Source organism: Procambarus clarkii, chromosome 63 (assembly GCF_040958095.1).
Source record: "Procambarus clarkii isolate CNS0578487 chromosome 63, FALCON_Pclarkii_2.0, whole genome shotgun sequence".
NCBI classification, from domain to species: Eukaryota; Metazoa; Arthropoda; class Malacostraca; order Decapoda; family Cambaridae; genus Procambarus; species Procambarus clarkii.
Window position 1 is genome coordinate 29,053,747 of NC_091212.1, and position 24,900 is coordinate 29,078,646.

Genomic DNA, 24,900 nt, shown 5'->3' on the forward strand with positions numbered 1-24,900 from the left:
TTATTAGGCAAATTGGGCCTTCTATAGTAGGCTGAGAAGTGCGTTCTGGCTACTAGGTACGACATATATATATATATATATATATATATATATATATATATATATATATATATATATATATATATATATATATATATATATATGACAATGTCAGACCACGGAGGAAAATGAAACAGGAATTTCCTTAAGTACTTTCGTATATTAAATACATCTTCAGAAGGAAGATTCCTTCTGAAGATTTATGCCCGAAACGCTTTGCGTAATAGTGGCTTTAGGCATTGTATGTACTAGCTCTACCTATAATTCAACCAATCCTTGTAAAAATTTATTGTATGTATGTACCTTACCTAAATAAAATTGTTGTAAATTGTATTTCATGAAAACTTTGCTTATTAGGCAAATCGGGCCTTGCATAGTAGGCTGAGAAGTGCGTTCTGGCTACTAGGTACGACATATATATATATATACACATACACATACACATATGTGTGTGCATATCACGAAAATAAACACGTGATTAAAAATGTGACATTGTCAGACCACGGAGGAAAATTGAAACAGGAATTTCCTTAAGTACTTTCGTATATTAATACATCTTCAGAAGGAGTGATTTTACAGGTCGAGTACTGGACATAAATAGGCAGGAGAGAATGGTGGCGTGAGGTGAGGTACAATACGTGGACACTGCAGAGGGCCTATTGGCCCATCCGATGCAGCAACCACACACAGGCCCACACATGGATAATAATAGCATAAAATAGTAAATATTTACAATGAATTAGTGAGACAAATGTGTTCCAATGATCCTGCTTAAATTACCCTTTAATTGACCTATTAAAAATGGATCTAAGTTATATAAACCACTGCTAATGTTCAAATTACTTTCTTTTGTGATCTGTATCAAAGTAGATTCAATTATGTTTCTGTTATAGGTGCTTTTACAATTCGTTATTGAAGACGCCATCTCCCAATCAATTTGGTGAGCATCTTCTGACAGATGAACAAACAAAGCATTAGACAATTGGCCATGTCTTACAGAGTATTTATGTTGCGAAATTCTACATTTCAAATCTTTAGAAGTTTGCCCAACATAGAACTTATTACAGTCTTTACAAGGTATTTTATAAATGACACAACTATCACTACGAGGGCTGTTCCTAACTAATAGCTTACCAACAGTATTTTAGTAGCAATAGCTTACCAACAGTAGCAAAGCACGTCATACATATGATAATAATATATGCCGTGAAAGAATTCACCCAAAGAATGTGTTATGTTTACCATATTTCTCTGGGTTTGAGAATATTGTCAAGGCCTTGAAACTTTTTAATATACATGTATTGTTTAGCTACGAAAATACTGTTGGTAAGCTATTAGTTAGGAACAGCCCTCGTAGTGATAGTTGTGTCATTTATAAAATACCTTGTAAAGACTGTAATAAGTTCTATGTTGGGCAAACTTCTAAAGATTTGAAATGTAGAATTTCGCAACATAAATACTCTGTAAGACATGGCCAATTGTCTAATGCTTTGTTTGTTCATCTGTCAGAAGATGCTCACCAAATTGATTGGGAGATGGCGTCTTCAATAACGAATTGTAAAAGCACCTATAACAGAAACATAATTGAATCTGCTTTGATACAGATCACAAAAGAAAGTAATTTGAACATTAGCAGTGGTTTATATAACTTAGATCCATTTTTAATAGGTCAATTAAAGGGCAATTTAAGTAGAATCATTCGAACACATTTGTCTCACTAATTCATTGTAAATATTTACTATTTATTTATTTTATTTATTTATTTATTCATTTATGCATATACAAGAAGGAACATTGGGAATGTGATGATACATAAAATGGTAATTACAGTCTTGTAAAGCCACTAGTACGCCCAGCGTTTCGGGCAGGTCCTTAATCTAAGAAAATTTTAAGTGGGTAAATACTTGCAAAATTTATAAAAAAAAATGATAACAGTTACATGGCAAGAAAAAAAAAAAAAGATGAGAGAAAATTGTAGGTACAGTATATTAAAGCACATAGGTAGCTAAGATTGATTGCAATGACAGCTTTAATGGTAGTTGACAAAAATTGGTAGGCACAATACAGCATATGGCTAGCACATAAAAGAAGACAGCAATGAACACAATGATAAGGTTGTTTGGGTTAAATACATAAAAATTAGGAGATTGGGTAACACTAGGTACAGAGCAAATTTAAAGCTCAGTGTAGGAAACTAAGTAGATGAAATTAGGTACTTTTTGGTTTTGCTTTTAAATAAGGCAAAAGTTTTACAGTTTTTCAATTCACTAGGGAGTGAGTTCCATAGACTAGGTCCCTTAATTTGCATAGAGTGTTTACACAGATTAAGTTTGACCCTGGGGATATCAAAGAGATATTTCTGGTGTGGTGATAATGGGTCCTATTACACCTGTCCAGGGAGAGTTTCAGAGCAGGATTTGCATTTAAGAACAGGGTTTTGTAAATGTAGTTGACACAGGAGAATGTGTGGAGGGAGTTAATATTTAGCAAGTTTAGGGATTTAAACAAGGAAGCTGAGTGTTGTCTGAAAGCAGAGTTAGTTATTATTCTGATAGCAGATTTTTGCTGCGTGATGATGGGCTTAAGGTGGTTTGTAGTGGTAGACCCCCCATGCACAGATACCATAATTAAGATAGGGGTAGATTAGTGCATAATATAGTGAGAGGAGAGCAGAGTTAGGAGCATAATATCTGATTTTGGAGAGTATACCAACTGTCTTAGAGACTTTCTTGGTTATGTGTTGAATGTGGGTGCTGAAGTTGAGTCTCTTGTCTAGGAATAGGCCAAGAAACTTGCCATCATTTTTATTACTGATGTTAATGTTGTCTATCTGTAGCTGAATTGCATTCAATGATTTGCTTCCAAATAAGATGTAGTAGGTCTTTTCTATGTTTAATGTTAGTTTGTTAGTTGACATCCATAAGTGGACTTTTTTTAATTCATTACTCACAACATTATTTAGTCTATGTGGGTTGGGATCTGAATAGATAAGGGTAGTATCATCAGCAAACAATATAGGTTTAAGAATATTAGAGACATTAGGCAGATTATTGATATATATAAGAAATAGAAGAGGTCCTAAGATACTGCCCTGTGGCACTCCAACGGTAATTGGTAGAGTGGAAGAAGTTGTATCATTGATGGTTACATATTGGTGTCTGTCACTAAGATAGGATCGAATGTAGTCAAGGGCAAGGCCTCGGATTCCATAATGCTGGAGTTTAAGTAAGAGGTAGTTGTGATTGACAGTATCAAAGGCTTTTCTTAGGTCAATGAAGAGTCCAATCGGAAACTCATTTTTGTCAAGGGCTGAGTAGATTACATCAAGGAGACTAATGATTGCATCATTGGTGCTCTTTTGGGACCGGAAGCCAAACTGGCAGGGGCTGAGTATGTCGAATTTTACGAGGTATGAATAGAGCTGTTTGTAAATCATTTTTTCAAATATTTTTGATAGAATGGGTAGATTTGATATTGGTCTATAATTGTTTATGTCCGCCGGATTGCCTCCTTTATGGACTGGCGTTACTGTTGCTTTTTTGAGGATATCAGGGAAGGTGTGACACTCCATAGATTTGTTGAACAGTAGGGCTATGGGTGGGGCAAGGGCATGGGAGGCTCTCTTGTATACAATGGATGGAATTTCACTGGTGTTCCCTGCCTTGGTTTTTAGAGAGTGTATGATGGACACAACATCTGCCGGGCTGATTGGTGAAAGGAGAAGATAATTTGGATAGCTGCCTGAGAGATATGTGTTAATATGTGTCTGAGTCTGTGGGATTTTACTGGCAAGATTAGCACCAACCGATGAAAAGAAACTATTAAATTCATTTGCCATTTCTAAGTCAGTTGACGGTATATCCCCATCCTTGTAGAGTTTTATTTGGTTATGTGAGTGTTGTTTAGTTCCTAGGATACTAGAGATTGTTTTCCGAGTGCTTTTCATGTTGCCTTTTGCTTCATTGAATCTATTCACATAATATGCAAGTTTTGCCTTTCTTATGATACTGGTAAGCATTGATGAGTACCTTTTAGCTACTTCCTTTGAAACTAGGCCAATCCTAAGTTTCTTTTCATATTCATGTTTCTTGTTGATTGAGTTGAGAATGCCACTTGTGAGCCATGGATTGTTTAATCTTTTGTCAGTTACTTGCTTGGCAAGAAGGGGACAATGAAGGTTGTAGAGGCTTAGAGTTTTGGAGAGGAAGAGGTTAGCTAATGAATTTATATCCTGGGTATTTTTGAATTCAGAATCCCAGTTAATATTGTGAAGTGCATTTGTAAGATTGCCTAAAGCTGATTCACTGTGTAGCCTAAATGAAAGTTTCTTGCTTTTTGGTGGTGTTATGTCCATGTTCGCTATGAGAAAGGTAGGATAGTGGTCAGTTGTTCTGTCATAGATTATACCAGATACAAGGGGAGCTGTTATGTTTGTCCATATGTGGTCCAAGGTAGTGGCTGATGTTTGAGTGACTCGGGTAGGTTTGGTGATTGTGGGGATTAGCATACAGGAGTTCATGCTGTTAAGGAAATAGTCAACTTGAGAGCAATTTTGTTGACTCAGGTCAATATTAAAGTCTCCTCCCAGAATGATGTGGTTTTTGTTGAGATTGTTGTTTATAATAAGATTCCTTAGGTTGTCTGAGAAGAAGCTATGTTAGTATTGGGAAATCTATAGATGGCTCCAATAGTCAAAGAGGATTTAAGGGATTTAATTGTAAACTGAGCAAAAGTATATTCACAGAAGTCATCTCTGTCACTAATAATACTGTTGCAGATAAATGTATCACGGTAATATATAGCTGTGCCACCACCTTTTTTATTAGGCCTACAGTTATGAGTGGCTTTATAACCAGCTAAGTTGTAGAGTTGGGTATAGTCTTTATTTAGCCAAGTTTCTGTTAAAATAATGAACAATAAGTTAGTACCTAGTGCTGTGAGTAATGCATTTAAATCGTCAAAATGTTTACCAAGTTATCTAACATTTTGGTTGTAAACTGATAAACAGGTGCTATTTTGGAGTTTGTCTTTAGCCTGGAGTGCTGTGAAATACTTGCAATAATGATGATCAATGTGCTGGTTGGTATAGATATGAGACAGAAGATTTTGATCAGGATCAATATCAGTGTGCATAGAGATGCAGAGGGATCACGATACAAGATACACGATAAAGCAAAACACAAGAATAAAAGCAAATACAATAAAATAGTAACAATTTAGAAGTAAAATAAAGATCCAATAGATAAACAGGAAGGACACAGAAGTTACATAAAATAAAAAACAAAAAAATCAGTAGAGACTGACAATATAAATGTAAAATAAAAAAAATAATAGGAAAAATAATAATCATAAAGTAAAATGATCTTGAAGATAATTAGCTTAGTAATGGTTAATTAAAATCCTATAATTGGTATGAACCTAAGAAAACAAAGTGAGCTCAAATAGATAATTCCGAGAGAAAAACAACAAAAAAGATGACATGTAAATCTAATTAAATCTTGAAATTTACTCTAATATAAATCTAAGTGTAAAAATAAACAGGGTGAGAGTATATTAATGTGGAAGATTTTACTATGATACTGAGGTAGATGCTTATATAAACAATTATACTATTAATTAATTCCAATAAATGATTACAAGAAACAAATACCAAGTTACTTTATGTTATTTTATGCTATGATTATCCATGTGTGGGCCTGTGTGTGGTTGCTGCATCGGATGGGCCAATAGGCCCTCTGCAGTGTCCACGTATTGTACCTCACCTCACTCCACCATTCTCTCCTGCCTATTTATGTCCAGTACTCGACCTGTAAAATCACTCCTTCTGAAGATGTATTAATATACGAAAGTACTTAAGGAAATTCCTGTTTAAATTTTCCTCTGTGGTCTGACAATGTCATATATATATATATATATATATATATATATATATATATATATATATATATATATATATATATATATATATATATATATATATATATATATAATATAATATAATATATATACAGTATATATATATATATACACACAGTATATATATATATATATATAATAATATATATATATACAGTATATATATATATATGTCGTACCTAGTAGCCAGAACGCACTTCTCAGCCTACTATGCAAGCCCCGATTTGCCTAATAAGCCGAGTTTTCATGAATTAATTGATTTTCGACTACCTAACCTACCTAACCAAACCTAACCTAACTTTTTCGGCTACGTAACCTAACCTAACCTATAATGATAGGTTAGGTTAGGTTAGGTAGGGTTGGTTAGGTTCGGTCATATATCTACGTTAATTTTAACTCCAGTAAAAAAATATTGACCTCATACATAATGAAATGGGTAGCTTTATCATTTCATAAGAAAAATATTTGAGAAAATATATTAATTCAGGAAAACTTGGCTTATTAGGCAAATTGGGCCTTGCATAGTAGGCTGAGAAGTGCGTTCTGGCTACTAGGTACAACATACATATATATATATATATATATATATATATATATATATATATATATATATATATATATATATATATATATATATATATATATATATATATATATATATATATATATAGGGGGGTACCATTACTGGTGCAATTATAGGGACCCACAGCCTCAGAGAAGGGAACACAGAGCACTCAGGGAAAAACTTGCCATTTAATTTTAAAGTGTTTAAATTACTGCGATGGCAGACCAATATGGTCGTCATGGTCTGGTATGTCGTAAATTACAGGGAATGATTGCAAGACGTGAAGAAGTCAACGACTTCATCAAGAGGAGCCTCGCCACAGCCCGCTGCCCGGCACAAAGAGAACCACACTCATTCAGACCTAACAACTCGTAGAAGCGTCCAGATGGAGTCACCTTGTTTCCTTGGAAAAATGGTAAACTAGTAGTGGTGTGGGACTACACTTGCGCTGCAACACTGGCCAGTACCTACCTCCACTACAGCACACGTGAAATGGGTGGTGCTGTTTCTTTCAGGAAATCACAGAAAATTATTAAATACAGAGGTCTGGCACACTGCTACAGCTTTGTTTCGATCGACTCAGAGACCTTCGGTTTGTGGGGAAAATGTGCATTGAAGTTCCTGAAGGAATTGGGGAGACAAATTGATCAGCACTACAAAAGATCAGAGAGCAAAAAGTTTCTTGTTCCAGCGCCTCAGTGTTGCGATTCAGAGGGGGGATTGCCTGTTGCATCTTTCCGCACTAGTACAATTTCACAGGAATTTGAAGAAGTGTTAGACTTGCAACAATGATTGAACCTGGTCTGTGACATTCATCAATGTTTCCCATTGTCGTGTTTTTCAAGAGATCCATAACCTTTAAGCCCTTTTTGTATTATTTTTGTATCAACCCATGTATATCTTGTAACCATCAAATACATAATAAAGCACAAAAAAAAGGAAGGGGGTGGTAGGAGAAAAGCACACAGAAACTGTATTGGAGGAGATCTAAACATTCCCTCTAATGCGTTATGCATGGATTCCTCTGAGGCTAAGGATCCCCCTTCTTCCAGCCAGAGGTGGTACTCCCTTTGAGTGTGTGTGTGTGTGTGTGTAATTACCTAAGTGTAGTTACAGGATGAGAGCTACGCTCGTGGTGTCCCGTCTTCCCAGCACTCTTTGTCATATAACGCTTTGAAACTACTGACGGTCTTGGCCTCCACCACCTTCTCACTTAACTTGTTCCAACCGTCTACCACTCTATTTGCGGTGTGTGTGTGTGTGTGTAATTACCTAAGTGTAGTTACAGGATGAGAGTTACGCTCGTGGTGTCCCGTCTTCCCAGCACTCTTTGTCATATAACGTGTGTGTGTACTCACCTAGTTGTACTCACTTAGTTGTGTTTGCGGGGGTTCAGCTCTGGCTCTTTAGTCCCGCCTCTCAACAGGCAATCAACAGGTGTACAGATTCCTGAGCCTATCGGGCTCTAGCATATCTACACTTGAAACTGTGTATGGAGTCAGCCTCCACCACATCACTTCCTAATGCATTCCATTTGTCAACCACTCTGACACTAAAAAAGTTCTTTCTAATATCTCTGTGGCTCATTTGGGCACTCAGTTTCCACCTGTGTCCCCTTGTGCGTGTTCCCCTTGTATTAAATAGACTGTCTTTATCTACCCTATCAATTCCCTTCAGAATCTTGAATGTGGTGATCATGTCCTCCCTAACTCTTCTGTCTTCCAGCGAAGTGAGGTTTAATTCCTGTAGTCTCTCCTCGTAGCTCCCTCCTCGTGTGTGTGTGTGTGTGTGTGTACTCACCTAATTGTGCTTGCGGGGGTTGAGCTCTGGCTCTTTGGTCCCGCCTCTCAACCGTCAATCAACTGGTGTACAGATTCCTGAGCCTACTGGACTCTATCATATCTACATTTTAAACTGTGTATGGAGTCAGCCTCCACCACATCACTTCCTAGTGCATTCCATTTACAAACTACTCTGACACTGAAATGGCCACTGCCTTTTGACGAAAGGCGGTGGAGTTTCTGATGGGGAAGGAAGAGACAATTGCGCATCGCGTTCCGCAAGGCGCGGTGCGGCCAGCCTGGGTGGCATAAAAAGCGCGCGAAGTCAGGTCTCGCTCTCACTCCCTCTCCCGTCCCGGTCCACGATTCACGAAGCGCCCACCCTCCTCCCCCTTTCTGCTGGCTACCAGTTTCCACGGTTTTGACTACGTCAGTCGTTGTTCCTCACGTTTTTCCTCCCGTTTCACTGGGGATGGGTGGGGGGGGGGGGGTGCAGCGCCCGTCCCCAAGTGTTCCGCTGTCCGCAGCTACTACTTTGACTTTACAGCCATTCTACTAGTAAGCCCTACCTTGTCAGGTAATTCCTTCCTTGGCGGTCGGCCTCTGGCCTGGGGTTATTTTCTTCTCCAAATACATATCAGGCTTCCCCAGTCACTATGTATTTTCTGCCGCCTGATTATTCTCCAGCTAAGGTTTCCCTTATGTTATGTTGTTCACTTTGGTGTCCTGTTATACTTAGAATTAGATTTGTTACATTCGCCTCACTGCTAATTATAGACTTTAGGACATTAGGTTTCTGCAGAGTTTGTTACTAGGCTATAAGATTACGTTCTTTTACTACGGGTGTACAATTTAAGATGTTTCGTGTACTTTGAGTTAGCCACGGCTATGTTATACATTTGTTAAGTCCTATTTAAAAGCCTGTTTTACTTCTGCAGAATTATTTATCATGTCAATAAAATTACGCCCCCATGACTTGGTGTCTTCCTTTCCCTGATCAGAAAAAAGTTCTTTCTAATGTCTCTGTGGCTCATTTGAGTACTCAGCTTCCACCTGTGTCCCCTTGTTCGCGTCCCTCCAGTGTTGAATAGTTCATCCTTGTTTACCCGATTCCCCTGAGGATTTTGTAGGTTGTGATCATGTCCCCCCTTACTCCTCTGTCTTCCAGTGTCGTAAGGTGCATTTCCCGCAGCCTTTCCTCATAACTCATGCCTCTTAGTTCTGGGACTAGTCTAGTAGCATACCTTTGGACTTTTTTCAGCTTCGTCTTGCGCTTGACAAGGTACGGGCTCCATGCTGGGGCCGCATACTCCAGGATTGGTCTTACATATGTTGTGTACAAGATTCTGAATGATTCCTTACACAGGTTCCTGAACGCCGTTCTGATGTTAGCAAGCCTCGCATATGCCGCAGACGTTTTTCTCTTTATGTGGGCTTCAGGAGACAGGTTTGGTGTGATATAACTCCTAGATCTTTCTCTCTGTCTGTTTCATTAAGTACTTCATCTCCCATTCTGTATCCTGTGTCTGGCCTCCTGTTTCCACTGCCTAGTTTCATTACTTTGCATTTACTCGGGTTGAACTTCAACAGCCATTTGTTGGACCATTCACTCAGTCTATCTAGGCCATCTTGTAGCCTCCTACTATCATTCTCTGTTTCAATCCTCCTCATAATTTTTGCATCATCGGCAAACATTGAGAGGAACGAATCTATACCCTCTGGGAGATCATTTACATATACCAGAAACAGTATAGGTCCAAGGACTGACCCCTGCGGGACTCCACTTGTAACGTCTCGCCAATCTGAGACCTCACCCCTCACACAGACTCGTTGTCTCCTGTTGCTTAGGTACTCCTCTATCCACCGGAGTACCTTCCCTTTCACTCCAGCCTGCGTCTCCAACTTTCACACTAGCCTCTTGTGTGGCACTGTATCAAAGGCTTTCTGACAGTCCAAAAATATGTAGTCTGCCCACCCTTCTCTTTCTTGCCTTATTTTTGTTGCCTGGTCGTAGAATTCAAGTAACCCTGTGAGGCAGGACCTGCCATCCCTGAAACCATGTTGATGCTGTGTTACAAAGTTCCTTCGCTCCAGATGCTCCACTAGTTTTTTTTCGCACAATCTTCTCCATCAGCTTGCATGGTATGCAGGTTAGGGACACAGGCCTGTAGTTCAGTGCCTCCTGTCTATCCCCTTTCTTGTTTATCGGGACTACGTTAGCTGCTTTCCAAATATCTGGCAGTTCCCCTGTTGCCAGTGATTTGTTATACACTATGGAGAGTGGTAGGCACAGTTCTCCTGCTCCTTCCTTGAGAACCCAAGGGGAGATTCCATCAGGGCCTATAGCCTTTGTCACATCCAACTCTAGTAAACACTTCCTTACTTCCCCGCTGGTAATCTCAAACTCTTCCAGTGGTGCCTGGTTAGCTATTCCCACACTTACCTCTGGAATTTCTCCTTGCTCTAAGGTGAAGACCTCCTGGAATTTCTTATTCAATTCCTCACACACTTCCTTGTCATTTGTAGTGAATCCTTCTGCCCCTATCCTTAATTTCATAACCTGTTCCTTTACTGTTGTTTTTCTCCTGATGTGGCTATGCAACAATTTAGGCTGAGTCTTTGCCTTGCTTGCGATGTCATTTTCGTATTGTCTTTCTGCCTCTCTTCTCATCCTGACATATTCATTCCTGGCATTCTGGTATCTTTCTCTGCTCTCCAGTGTCCTGTTATTCCTATAGTTTCTCCATGCCCTTTTACTTTGCTGCTTAGCTAGCCCACATCTCTGATTAAACCACGGGTTTCTCATTTTCATTTCTCTGTTTTCCTTTTGGACTGGGACAAACTTGTTTGCTGCGTTCTTGCACTTCTGTGTGATGTAATCCATCATATCTTGGGCCGTCTTTCCCCTGAGCTCTGTTTCCCATGCTATATCTGTTAGGAATTTTCTTATCCCCTCATAGTTTCCCTTTCGGTATACTAACCTTTTGGTTTCAGTATCCCTCCTCGAGTTCAATAACCCTTATTCAATCAAGTACTCAAACACCAGTACACTGTGGTCGCTCATTTCTACTGGGTCCTCAAAACCGATTTTTCTTATGTCGGAGTCGTTCAGAGTGAAGACTAGGTCGAGTCTCACCGGTTCATCATTGCCTCTCATCCCTGTGGGTTCTCCTACATGCTGGGTTAAAAAGTTTCTTGTCACCACCTCCAATAGTTTGGCTCTCCACGTATCCTCACCTCCATGCGGTTCCTTGTTCTCCCAGTCAATCCTTCCGTGATTGAAGTCGCCCATGATGAGCAGGTGGGATCTATTTCTACAGGCAGCAGAGGCTGCCCTCTCAATTATAGTGTTAACTGCCATATTGTTGTTTTCATACTCTTGACTGGGTCTTCTGTCATTTGGTGGAGGGTTGTATATTGCTGCTACTACTATTCTTGGTCCTCCCATTGTTATGGTGCCTGCTATGTAGTCTCTGAACTCCTCACAGCCCGGGATGGCCATCTCCTTAAAACTCCATTCCTTTCTCATGAGTAGGGCCACTCCTCCACCTCCCCTACCTTCTCTCTCTTTCCTTTTTACTGTGTACTCCTGGGGAAACACGACATTCGTTATGATTCCAGAGAGTTTTGTTTCAGTGAGTCCGATCACATCTGGGTTAACTTCCTGTGCTCTTTCCCTTAGTTCACTTGTCTTGCTTGTGATCCCATCTATGTTCGAGTACATCACCCTGAAACTGACTCTCTTCTGCTTCTTCTTTGGGGGGGACCTTTGGGATCTGGGGTGAGTGGGAGCTGGGGGGGGCCTGGCACGGGGAGACTGGTGGAGGAGGGAGGGCTTGGGAGGGTGGGAGAGAGGGGGAGGGTAAGGGGGGTGGGTAAGAGGGGGAGGGTAGGGGGGAGAGTGAGAGGGAGAGGGTTGGGGGGGAGAGTGAGAGGGGGAGGGTTGGGGGGGTGAGAGAGGGAGGGTTGGGGAAGCATGGGGGGAGGAGAGGCTTTGGGGGATAGGGGAGATGGGGGGGAGAAAAGGGTGGAGGGCTTGGGGGGCGTGGGGGAAAAAGAAGGGCTGAGGTGGGTGAGGAAGAGAGGAGGGTTTAGGGGAGTGGGGGAGAGGGGAAGACTTAGGTGGGGTGGGGGAGAGTGGGGGCTTAGGGGGGCGGGGGAGAAGGGAGGGCTTGGGGGTGGGAGAGACGGGAAGGCATGTGGAAGAGGGGAGGGCTTGAGGGATGTGGGAGAAGGGAGGTCCTGGGGAGAGGGGTGAGTGGGAGGAGGGGGGTGGGGTGGGGGGAGGGTGCCCTAGGTGGGTCCTTAGTGGGGGGTTGACAGGGAATGGGGCAGGTTGGGTGTCAGTTGGGTAGAATGTGGGGGTGGTGCCCCAATCCCTGTGGCTGTTGCACTGTTTGAGGAGGGTTCCCCATTCCCCTCTGAGATTGTAGGGATCGGGGTTGTGTGAATGTATGTGTGTGTGTGTGTGTGTGTGTGTGTGTGTGTGTGTGTGTGTGTGTGTGTGTGTGTGTGTGTGTGTGTGTGTGTGTGTGTGTGTGTGCGCGCGCGTGTGTGTGCGCGCGCATATATATTCAAAATTCAAAAATTCAAATGTTTATTCAGGTAAAGTACATACCTACAAGGTGTGATACAAATATTGATGAATTTATAGATAGAGCTAGTACATACAATGCCTAAAGCCACTATTACGCAAAGTGTTTCGGGCAGGAAAAACACTAAAGACTAAAACTTAATACAAATTGAGATTAAAATATAAAATGCGTTGAGAAAATAAAAAAATAAAAAAGGGGGGGAACATGGCAGAAAAACAGCAAAAAAATACATTTGGTCGACAAACAGCATTGTTTAAAATAGCAGACATGGGTTGACATATAGGGGTAAGGTAGGTTACAGGGAGTTAATTAGGTAGTACTTAGTTTTTATCTTAAACTGGTTGAGAGAGGTACAGTCTTTAACATGATTGGGAAGGTCATTCCACATTCTGGGTCCCTTGATTTGTAAAGCATTTCTAGTTTGATTAAGTCGTAAGAGCACCACACTAGACACAAATACCTATTTGATATTACAAGAGTACGACCTAGTCAAACTAGAAATGCTTTACAAATCAAGGGACCCAGAATGTGGAATGACCTTCCCAATCATGTTAAAGACTGTACCTCTCTCAACCAGTTTAAGATAAAAACTAAGTACTACCTAATTAACTCCCTGTAACCTACCTTACCCCTATATGTCAACCCATGTCTACTATTTTAAACAATGCTGTTTGTTGACCAAATTGTATATTTGCTATTTTTTCTGCCATGCTCCCCTCCTTTTTTATTTCTCAACACAATTTATACTGTAATATCAATTAGTATTAAGTTTTAGTCTTTAGTGTTTTTCCTGCCCGAAATGCTTTGTGTAATAGTGGCTTTAGGCATTGTGTGTACTAGCTCTACCTATAAATCCATCAACTTTGTATCTTACCTTGTATGTATGTACTTTACCTGAATAAATATTTGTATTTGTATATATAATAAAAAATAATAAAATTGAATTGAAAAGCACTCGGCACCCTTACTTAAATCTTTGAAACATTTGATTTGATAAATAAATGTTTATTTAGGTAAGGTACATACATACAAGAAATTTTTACAAAGATTGGTTGACTTATAGGTAGAGCTAGTACATACAATGCCTAAAGCCACTATTACGCAAAGCGTTTCGGGCATGAAAAACTTAAATGACAAGCTTAATACTAATTGAGCATAAAGAGTAGAATGAAAACAAGAAATGAAAACATAGCTGAAAAAGCAGCACAAATACAATTATGTCGACAAACAGCGCTCTTTAAAAAAAAAAACAGACATTGGTTGACAATAGAAGGGTAAGGTAGGTTACGGGGAATTTATTAGGTATAGCTTCGCTTTTATCTTAAACTGGTTGAGAGAGGTACAGTCTTTATCATGGTTGGGAAGGTCATTCCACATTCTGGGCCCCTTGATTTGTAGAGCATTTCTAAAATTCAAAAAAATTCAAAATTCAAATGTTTATTCAGGTAAAGTACATACATACAAGGGGGTGATACATATATTGATGAATTTATAGATAAAGCTAGTACATACAATGCCCAAAGCCACTATTAAAAGCGTTTCGGGCAGGAAATAATATATATATATATATATATATATATATATATATATATATATATATATATATATATATATATATATATATATATATATATATATATATATATATATATATATATATATATATATATATATCTCACATTGACAGTGGCTTGATGGAAAATGCAGACTGACCCCACACTCATCTGGTGCCTTCGGGAAGTAGAGATGTTTGAGATATATATATCTCGAACTATCTACTTCTTTTGAAAGGTCTGATGGTGTAGTGGGTTAAAGCATACTAGTTATGCCTGCTACTGGAAGGTAGTTGTGCTTTCTGGGTTCGAGTCCCACTGGTGGGTGTTGTCCAAAGATTATTTAATCTTCACTTGTGGTTTATGCAAGTATAGGCTTATAAGCTGGACACGAGTTCTCTCACATTGACAGTGGCTTGATGGAAAATGCAGACTGACCCCACACTCATCTGGTGCCTTCGGGAAGTAGAGATGTTTGAGATATATATATCTCGAACTATCTACTTCTTTTGAAAGGTCTGATGGTGTAGTGGGTTAAAGCATACTAGTTATGCCTGCTACTGGAAGGTAGTTGTGCTTTCTGGGTTCGAGTCCCACTGGTGGGTGTTGTCCAAAGATTATTTAATCTTCACTTGTGGTTTATGCAAGTATAGGCTTATAAGCTGGACACGAGTTCTCTCACATTGACAGTGGCTTGATGGAAAATGCAGACTGACCCCACACTCATCTGGTGCCTTCGGGAAGTAGAGATGTTTGAGATATATATATCTCGAACTATCTACTTCTTTTGAAAGGTCTGATGGTGTAGTGGGTTAAAGCATACTAGTTATGCCTGCTACTGGAAGGTAGTTGTGCTTTCTGGGTTCGAGTCCCACTGGTGGGTGTTGTCCAAAGATTATTTAATCTTCACTTGTGGTTTATGCAAGTATAGGCTTATAAGCTGGACACGAGTTCTCTCACATTGACAGTGGCTTGATGGAAAATGCAGACTGACCCCACACTCATCTGGTGCCTTCGGGAAGTAGAGATGTTTGAGATATATATATCTCGAACTATCTACTTCTTTTGAAAGGTCTGATGGTGTAGTGGGTTAAAGCATACTAGTTATGCCTGCTACTGGAAGGTAGTTGTGCTTTCTGGGTTCGAGTCCCACTGGTGGGTGTTGTCCAAAGATTATTTAATCTTCACTTGTGGTTTATGCAAGTATAGGCTTATAAGCTGGACACGAGTTCTCTCACATTGACAGTGGCTTGATGGAAAATGCAGACTGACCCCACACTCATCTGGTGCCTTCGGGAAGTAGAGATGTTTGAGATATATATATCTCGAACTATCTACTTCTTTTGAAAGGTCTGATGGTGTAGTGGGTTAAAGCATACTAGTTATGCCTGCTACTGGAAGGTAGTTGTGCTTTCTGGGTTCGAGTCCCACTGGTGGGTGTTGTCCAAAGATTATTTAATCTTCACTTGTGGTTTATGCAAGTATAGGCTTATAAGCTGGACACGAGTTCTCTCACATTGACAGTGGCTTGATGGAAAATGCAGACTGACCCCACACTCATCTGGTGCCTTCGGGAAGTAGAGATGTTTGAGATATATATATCTCGAACTATCTACTTCTTTTGAAAGGTCTGATGGTGTAGTGGGTTAAAGCATACTAGTTATGCCTGCTACTGGAAGGTAGTTGTGCTTTCTGGGTTCGAGTCCCACTGGTGGGTGTTGTCCAAAGATTATTTAATCTTCACTTGTGGTTTATGCAAGTATAGGCTTATAAGCTGGACACGAGTTCTCTCACATTGACAGTGGCTTGATGGAAAATGCAGACTGACCCCACACTCATCTGGTGCCTTCGGGAAGTAGAGATGTTTGAGATATATATATCTCGAACTATCTACTTCTTTTGAAAGGTCTGATGGTGTAGTGGGTTAAAGCATACTAGTTATGCCTGCTACTGGAAGGTAGTTGTGCTTTCTGGGTTCGAGTCCCACTGGTGGGTGTTGTCCAAAGATTATATATATATATATATATATATATAATATATATATATATATATATATATATATATATATATATATATATATATATATATAATATATATATATATATATATATATATATATATATATATAATATATATATATATATATATATATATATATATATATATATATATATATATATATATATATATATGTAGATGTAATGAGCACAGGGAATTACCTGAGTTTACCTGAGTGACACTAGTAGCCTCAATGAGGACAGGAAGCCGGCAGCTTGTCGAAGGTCCCCCATTTACTTTGATTAAATTAACAGAGGTTTGGCATTTACGGCTTCGGCGGGTAGGCTGTTCCGTGAGTTTATAACCCTGTGAGTGAAACAGCCTCGCCTGTTCTCTGTCCTACATTGTGGCTCGTTGAGCTTGAAGCCGATGCTTCTTGTTTGTGTTACATCTGACCTTTTGAAGAAATTTTCCTGATCGACATCAAAATTACACCTTTTGAATGTAATTAATAATTGTTGCAGTGGGTGTTGCATGGTGATAGCATTTTTTTTAATGCAGGTGGGCACAGGAGTAAACGGTTCTAATTCCTGTTAGTAGGCTTATAGCTTTCCCATGCCATACCTCATCATATGCCTCAAGCTACTAGATTTACATGAAACACGGAGAGCCATTCAGTTCACAAACAAATAGAATCCTTTTTCAGGACTCGAATCTGGTCAAAATTGTTGGCGAGGTACTAGGCGAGAATGCAACAACTGCTCTACGGTGGCGATGATGATTGCAGTGGTTACCTTGAGGTTACCTTGAGGTGCTTCCGGGGCTTAGCGTCCCCGCGGCCCGATCGTCGACCAGGCCTCCTGGTTGCTGGACTGATCAACCAGGCAGTTGTGATGGACGCAAGTTCAAGTATGTTTATTGAGACAAGAAAATACATCTCAAAGGGTGACTCCAAGAAATAGCTCAGGCTATTTCTACTCCCCCCCCCCCCCCCCACCTCTCCCGATGGTGACGAAGTAGCTTGTTGCCATTAGCTCTTGGTTGCCATGGTCCTTCCTTACGGAAAGTGAGGGTTCGCTCTTTATGATCAGCCTCCTATAGCCTTTCATGTCAAGTGAGTTTGTTAACATTCAAATTCTGTGTCATATCTCTTCTTGAAGTTGTAGATGAAGGTGGCTTCCACAATTTTTTCTTTGAGTGCATTCCACTTACTGATCATGTATACCAGTTGATTGGTTGATTGACAGTTAAGGGGCTGGTCCAAAGAGCCGAAACTCAACCCCCACAAGCACAACTAGGTGAAAACCAGAGTATAGTATTTCCTTATGTTTCTTCGACTCGTGTGGAGAAGGCCACACACGCCCACAACAGAAAGAACACCTAGCCACTGACGAATACTTACTGAGGGTGGTAGGAGGAAGGTTGTGGGAGTGCTGGGAGAAGGCCACCCACGCCCACAACAGAAGGAGCACCAGGCCGCCCACACGCACCGCCCGCCACCGCACACCCCGTAGCCGGACACCTGGTTAAGGCACGGAGATACCTGCATTAACGTTAATTGGTAAAACCTATCTTCTTCCATATGATGTTTTTTTCTTTCCTGACGATGTCTTTAATGGTGGTGAAGGTGGTGTTGATGTTGGCATTAGTGGTGGTGATGTTAGCTTTAGTGTTGGTGAAGGTGGTGGTGTATAACGAACTATGTAAACTGTGACGCAGTACAATACTGTGCTCTATTCCATGATGAGAAGCGTCACCTGGTGGAGGGAGTGTGACCTTCCTCTTTGTGTGTGTGTGTGTGTGTGTGTGTGTGTGTGTGTGTGTGTGTGTGTGTGTGTGTGTGTGTGTGTGTGTGTACTCACCTAATTGTACTCACCTAATTGTGCTTGCGGGGGTTGAGCTTTGGCTCTTTGGTCCCGCCTCTCAACTGTCAATCAACTGGTGTACAGATTCCTGAGCCTACTGGGCTCTATCATACCTACATTTGAAACTGTGTATGGAGTCAGCCTCCACCACATCACTTCCTAGTGCATTCCATTTATTAACTACTCTGACACTGAAAAAATTCTTTCTAACGTCTCTGTGGCTCATCTGGGTACTAAGTTTCCACCTGTGTCCCCTTGTTCGTGTCCCACCCGTGCTGAAGAGTTTGTCTTTGTCCACCCTGTCAATTCCCCTGAGAATTTTGTAGGTGGTTATCATGTCTCCCCTTACTCTTCTGTTTTCCAGGGATGTGAGGTTGTGTGTGTGTGTGTGTGTGTGTGTGTGTGTATTCACCTAATTGTACTCACCTAATTGTAATTGCGGGGGTTGAGCTCTGGCTCTTTGGCTCAACTGTGTGTGTGTACTCACATAACTGTACTCACCTAATTGTTTTTGCGGGGGTTGAACTTCTGTTCTTTGGTCCTGTCTCTCAACTATGGTATGCAGTTCCTGAACCTACTGGGCTCCATCATATTTAAAAAAAAATAAATAAAAAAATAAAATAAAATGTTTATTTAGGTAAGGTACATACATACAATAAATTTTTACAAAGAATGGTTGACTTATAGGTAGAGCTAGTACATACAATGCCTAAAGCCACTATTACGCAAAGCGTTTCGGGCATGATAAACTTAAATGACAAGCTTAATACTAATTGAGCATAATGAGTAGAATGAAAACAAGAAATGAAAACATAGATGAAAAAGTAGCACAAATACAATTATGTCGACAAACAGCGCTCTTAAAAAAAAAAAAAAAAAAAAAAAAAAACAGACATTGGTTGACACTAGAAGGGTAAGGTAGGTTACAGGGAATTTATTAGGTATAGCTTCGTTTTTAACTTAAACTGGTTGAGAGAGGTACAGTCTTTAACATGGTTGGGAAGGTCATTCCACATTCTGGGCCCCTTGATTTGTAGAGCATTTCTAGTTTGATTAAGTCGTACTCTAGGAATATCAAAACTGTATTTATTTCTGGTGTGGTGCTGGTGCAATTTACATTTGAAACTGTATAGGATCTGCCTCCACCAAATAATTTCCTAATGCATTCCATATGTTAACAAATCTGACACTGCAAAAAAAAATCTAATGTCTCTGTGGCTTATTTCCGTACTCAGTTTCCACCTGTGTCGCCCTTCAGCGAGTGTCACCCGTGTTAAATAGCCTGTCTGTATTTGCCCTATTAATTCTGAGAATTTTTTATGTGATAATAATCATGTTTCCCCTAACTTCTGTCTTCCAGCGACGTGAGGTTCAATCCGTGTAGTCTTTTGTGTATATATAATTATATAGGTGTAATTACCTACGTGTAGTTACAGAACGAGTGCCACGCTCATGGTGTCGCGTCTTCCAAGCACTCTTTGTCATGTAACGCTTTGAAATTACTGACGGTTTTGGGTGTGTACTTACCTAGTTGTGCTTGCGGGGTTTGAGCTTTGGCTCTTTGGTCCCGCCTCTCGACCATCAATCATCAATCACATCTAAGTATAATGACCTAAGTGTAGTTACAGGATGAGAGGTACGCTCGTGGTGTCTCGTCTCCCAAGCACTCTTTGTCATATAACGCTTTATCTTACAGGTAACAGGTAAGGACTATCTTACAGGTAACTATCCACAGTCTCTGTACCTAATGCCTACTAATTCCACTGATGTTACTGACATAATCCTTTCCCTTAAAACCAAGTCTAGTGCCCTTGAGGAGATACCAACTCTAATTTACTAAAAAGCCTCCAGGGGCCAGATTCACGAAAGCACTTACGCAAGCACTTACGAACGTGTACATCTTTCCTCAATCTTTGACGGCTTTGGTTACATTTATTAAACAGTTTACAAGCATGAAAACTTCCAATTCAACTGTTGTTATTGTTATAAACAGCCTCCTGGGGCTTCGGAGCTCATTAACTGTTTAATAACTGTAAACAAAGCCGCCAAAGATTGAGAAAAGATGTTCAGGTTCGTAAGTGTTTGCGTAAGTGCTTTCGTGAATCTGGCCCCATATCTTTAGCCCCTGCTATTGCATTGCTCTTCAACAAACCACTTGAACTCCAAGCCTTTCAAGATATTCTAAAAAAAAAAAAGCGAGAGTAACCCCTGTCCACAAATGTGGTGATCCCGCTGATGTCAACAACTTCAGACCTATATCAATTCTGCCAAACTTGTCAAAAATATTTGAAAAACTAATCTACAAGCAGCTTTACTCTTATCTAGCCAAACTCAATATACTTAGCTCTTGTCAATATGGCTTAATCTTACCTTACTAACAGGCTCCAGTATGTTTCTGTGAATAATTCAATTTCTCCCACCCTACCCATCAACATTGGTGTTCCCCAGGGCAGCATACTTGCCCCTCTCCTCTTTCTCATCTACATTAATGACCTTCCAAATGCCTCCCAACATCTCAAACCCATTTTATTTGCTGACGACACGACCTTCATTTACTCCAGTCCTGACCCCCTTGCTCTAAATGTCACAGTGAATACTGAGCTAAATAAAGTCCATCACTGGCTAACTGCGAACAAACTCACCCTCAATATTGACAAAACTTTCTATATTTTGTTTGGCAATAAATCCTTAAATCAAATTAATCAGCAGTCTCCGTGGTGTAGTGGTAAGACACTCGCCTGGCGATCCGCGAGCGCTATGTCATGGGTTCGTATCCTGGCCGGGGAGGATTTACTGGGCGCAATTCCTTAACTGTAGCCTCTGTTTAACGCAACAGTAAAATGTGTACTTGGATGAAAAAACGATTATTCGCGGCAGGAGATCGTATTCCAGGGACCTGCCCGAAACGCTACGCGTACTAGTGGCTGTACAAGAATGTAACAACTCTTGTATATATCTAAAAAAAAAATGACATGGTCACTTTTACCCAAGGGAGGAAGGTACTGAATATCAAATATCTCTTCCTCTTTCCTGGTAAATATCAAATCTAACATTGAGGGAACATCCCCTTCCCTCATCCTCGTAGCTTGTTTAACATGTTGATACAAGAACGTTTCATAGAATGAGGTCTACGAATCTACAGGTCCACAAGTCCTCTGTTCTGGCTTCATATGCTTCCCAATCTATGGCTTTCAAGTTGAAGTCGCCGACTACCAACAGTCGTGATCTATCTTTATCCATGCTGGGGCCGCATACTCCAGGATTGGTCTTACATATGTGGTATACAAGGTTTTGAATGATTCCTTGCACAGGTTCCTGAAGGCAGTTCTGATGTTAGCCAGCCTTGCATACGTTAACCTTGCAGCCTTGCATTGTTATTCTTTTTATGTGGACTTCAGGAGACAGGTTTGGTGTGATATCAACTCCTAGATCTTTCTGTCGGTTTCGTGAAGGATTTCATCTCCCATTCGGTATCCTGTGTCTGGCCTCCTGTTTCCTCCACCTAGTTGCATTACCTTATGTGTGTGTACTTACCTAGTTTTACTTACCTAGTTGTGCTTGCAGGGGTTGAGTTCTGGCTCTTTGGTCCCGCCTCTCAACTAATGTACAGGTTCCTGAGCCTTCTGGGCTCTATCATATCTACACCTGAAGCTGTGTATGGAGTCAGCCTCCACCACATCACTTTCTAAAGAATTCAATTTGTCTACTACTCTGACACTGAAAAAATTCTTTCTAACTCATTTGGGCACTCAATTTCCACCTGTGTCCCTAGTGCGTGTGCCCTTTCTGTTAAATAATCTGTCTTTATCTACCCTGTCAATTCCTCTGAGAATCTTGTATGTGGTGATCATGTCCCCTCTAACTCTTCCGTCTCCCAGTGACGTAAGGTTTAATTCCCGTAGTCTCTCTTCGTAGCTCATACCCCTCAGTTCGGGTACTATTCTGGTGGCAAACCTTTGAACCTTTTCCAGTTTAGTCTTATGCTTGACTAGATATGGACTCCATGCTGGAGCCGCATACTCCAGGATTGGTCTGACATATGTGGTACACAAAGTTCTGAAAGATTCTTTGCACATGTTTCTAAAGGCCGTTCTTATGTTAGCCAACCTGACATATGCCGCTGATGTTATCCTCTTGATATTGGCTTCAGGGGACAGGTCTGGCGTGATATCAACCCTCAGGTCTTTCTTTCTTTCTGACTCTTGAAGTATTTCATCTCCCAAATGATACGTTGTATTTGGTCTCCTGCTCCCTACACGTATATTCATTACATTACATTTGCTTGGGTTAAACTCTAACAACCATTTGTTCGACCATTCCTGCAGCTTGTCCAGGTCTTCTTGAAGCCTCAAGCTGTCCTCCTCTGTCTTAATCCTTCTCATAATTTTGGCGTCGTCAGCAAACATTGAGAGGAATGAGTCTATACCCTCTGGGTGATCATTTACGTATATCAAAAACAGGATAGGTCCGAGTACAGAGCCCTGTGGGACTCAACTGGTGACTTCACGCCAGTCTGAGGTCTCACCCCTCACTGTAACTCTCGGCTTCGTCCCTTATCCACTGGAGCGTCCTACCAGTTACTCCTGCCTGTTTCTCCAGCTTATGCATCAGTCTTTAATGGGGTACTGTGTCAAAGGCTTTCCGACAGTCCAAAAAAATGCAGTCCGCCCAGCCTTCTCTTTCTTGCTTAACCTTTGTCACCTGATCGTAGAATTCTATCAAGCCTGTAAGGCAAGATTTACCCTCCCTGAACCCATGTTGATGGGTTGTCACGAAGTCTCTTCTCTCCAGATGTGTTACTAGGTTTTTTCTAAAAAAAAAACAAAAAAAAAAACTGTGTGTGTATTCACCTAGTTGTGTTTGCGGGGGATGAGCTCTGCTCTTTCGGCCCGCCTCTCAACTGTCAATCAACTATTACTAACTTCGTTACTACTACTTAACTACAACTGTTACTATTAACTTACCTTTTTTCCCCCACACCACAAATACTCCCCAGGAAGCAGCCCGTGACAGCTGACTAACTCCCAGGTACCTATTTACTGTTAGGTAACAGGCACATCAGGGTGAAAGAAACTCTGACCATTGTTTCTCGCCGGCGCCGGGAATCGAACCCGGGACAACAGGATCACGCGTCCTGCGTGCTGTCCAGTCAGCCACCGGCCCCCCTGTGTGTGTGTGTGTGTGTGTGTGTGTGTGTGTGTGTGTGTGTGTGTGTGTGTGTGTGTGTGTGTGTGTGTGTGTGTGTGTGTGTGTGTGTGTGCATTCACTTAGTTGTGCTTGCGGGAGTTGAGCTCTGCTCCTTCGGCCCGCCTCTCAACTGTCAATCAATCAACTGCTATTAACTACTATTTTTTTCCACACACACACACACACACACACACACACACACACACACACACACACACACACACACACACACACACACACACACACACACACACACACACACACACACACACACACACACACACACACACACACACACACACACACACACACACACACACACACACACACACACTATAAAGGATAATATTCAGAGGTTGAAAATGGGAACTAGATTTACGGAAAATGAAAAGGAAATGTGTGAAACATTAAACGAAAAGTTCCAAAGTGTGTTTGTACAAAATGAAATCTTCAGGGAACCAGACACAATAAGAATTCCAGAGAACAACATAGAGCACATAGAGGTGTCTAGAGACGAAGTGGAAAAAATGCTCAAGGAGCTAAATAAGAACAAAGCAGTTGGTCCAGATGGAGTTTCACCATGAGTTCTGAGAGAATGTGCACCTGAGCTCAGCATTCCTCTTCAACTGATTTTTCAGGCATCCCTGTGTACAGGAGTTGTAGCTGATGTGTGGAAAAAGGCTAACATAGTTCCAATCTACAAAAGTGGAAGCAGGGAAGACCCCCTTAATTATAGACCTGTATCATTGACAAGTGTAATAGTCAAAATATTGGAAAAAATAATTAAAACTAAATGGGTAGAACACCTGGAGAGAAATGATATAATATCAGACAGACAGTATGGTTTTCGATCTGGAAGATCCTGTGTATCGAATTTACTCAGTTTCTATGATCGAGCAACAGAGATATTACAGGAAAGAGATGGTTGGGTTGACTGCATCTATCTGGACCTAAAAAAGGCTTTCGACAGAGTTCCACATAAGAGGTTGTTCTGGAAACTGGAAAATATTGGAGGAGTGACAGGTACGCTTCTAACATGGATGAACAATTTTCTGACTGATAGAAAAATGAGGGCTGTGATCAGAGGCAATGTATCGGACTGGAGAAATGTCACAAGTGGAGTACCACAGGGTTCAGTTCCTGCACCAGTGATGTTTATTGTCTACATAAATGATCTACCAGTTGGTATACAGAATTATATGAACATGTTTGCTGATGATGCTAAGATAATAGGAAGGATAAGAAACTTAGATGATTGTCATGCCCTTCAAGAAGACCTGGACAAAATAAGTACATGGAGCGCCACTTGGCAAATGGAATTTAATGTTAATAAATGCCATGTTATGGAATGTGGAATAGAACATAGACCCCACACAACCTATATATTATGTGAGAAATCTT

At 40.7% G+C, this 24,900-nt stretch overlaps 1 protein-coding gene across 1 annotated transcript in view; it reads right to left on the reverse strand.

The window, feature by feature from the left end:
- Positions 1-24,900, reverse strand: part of LOC123769443 (uncharacterized) — a 91,644-nt gene that overhangs the window by 43,952 nt on the left and 22,792 nt on the right. Inside the window, exon 2 of the mRNA XM_045760546.2 lies at positions 17,850-17,969. Within this exon, the coding sequence (XP_045616502.2) occupies positions 17,850-17,969 (120 nt within the window). The remainder of the gene's footprint in view (positions 1-17,849; positions 17,970-24,900) is intronic.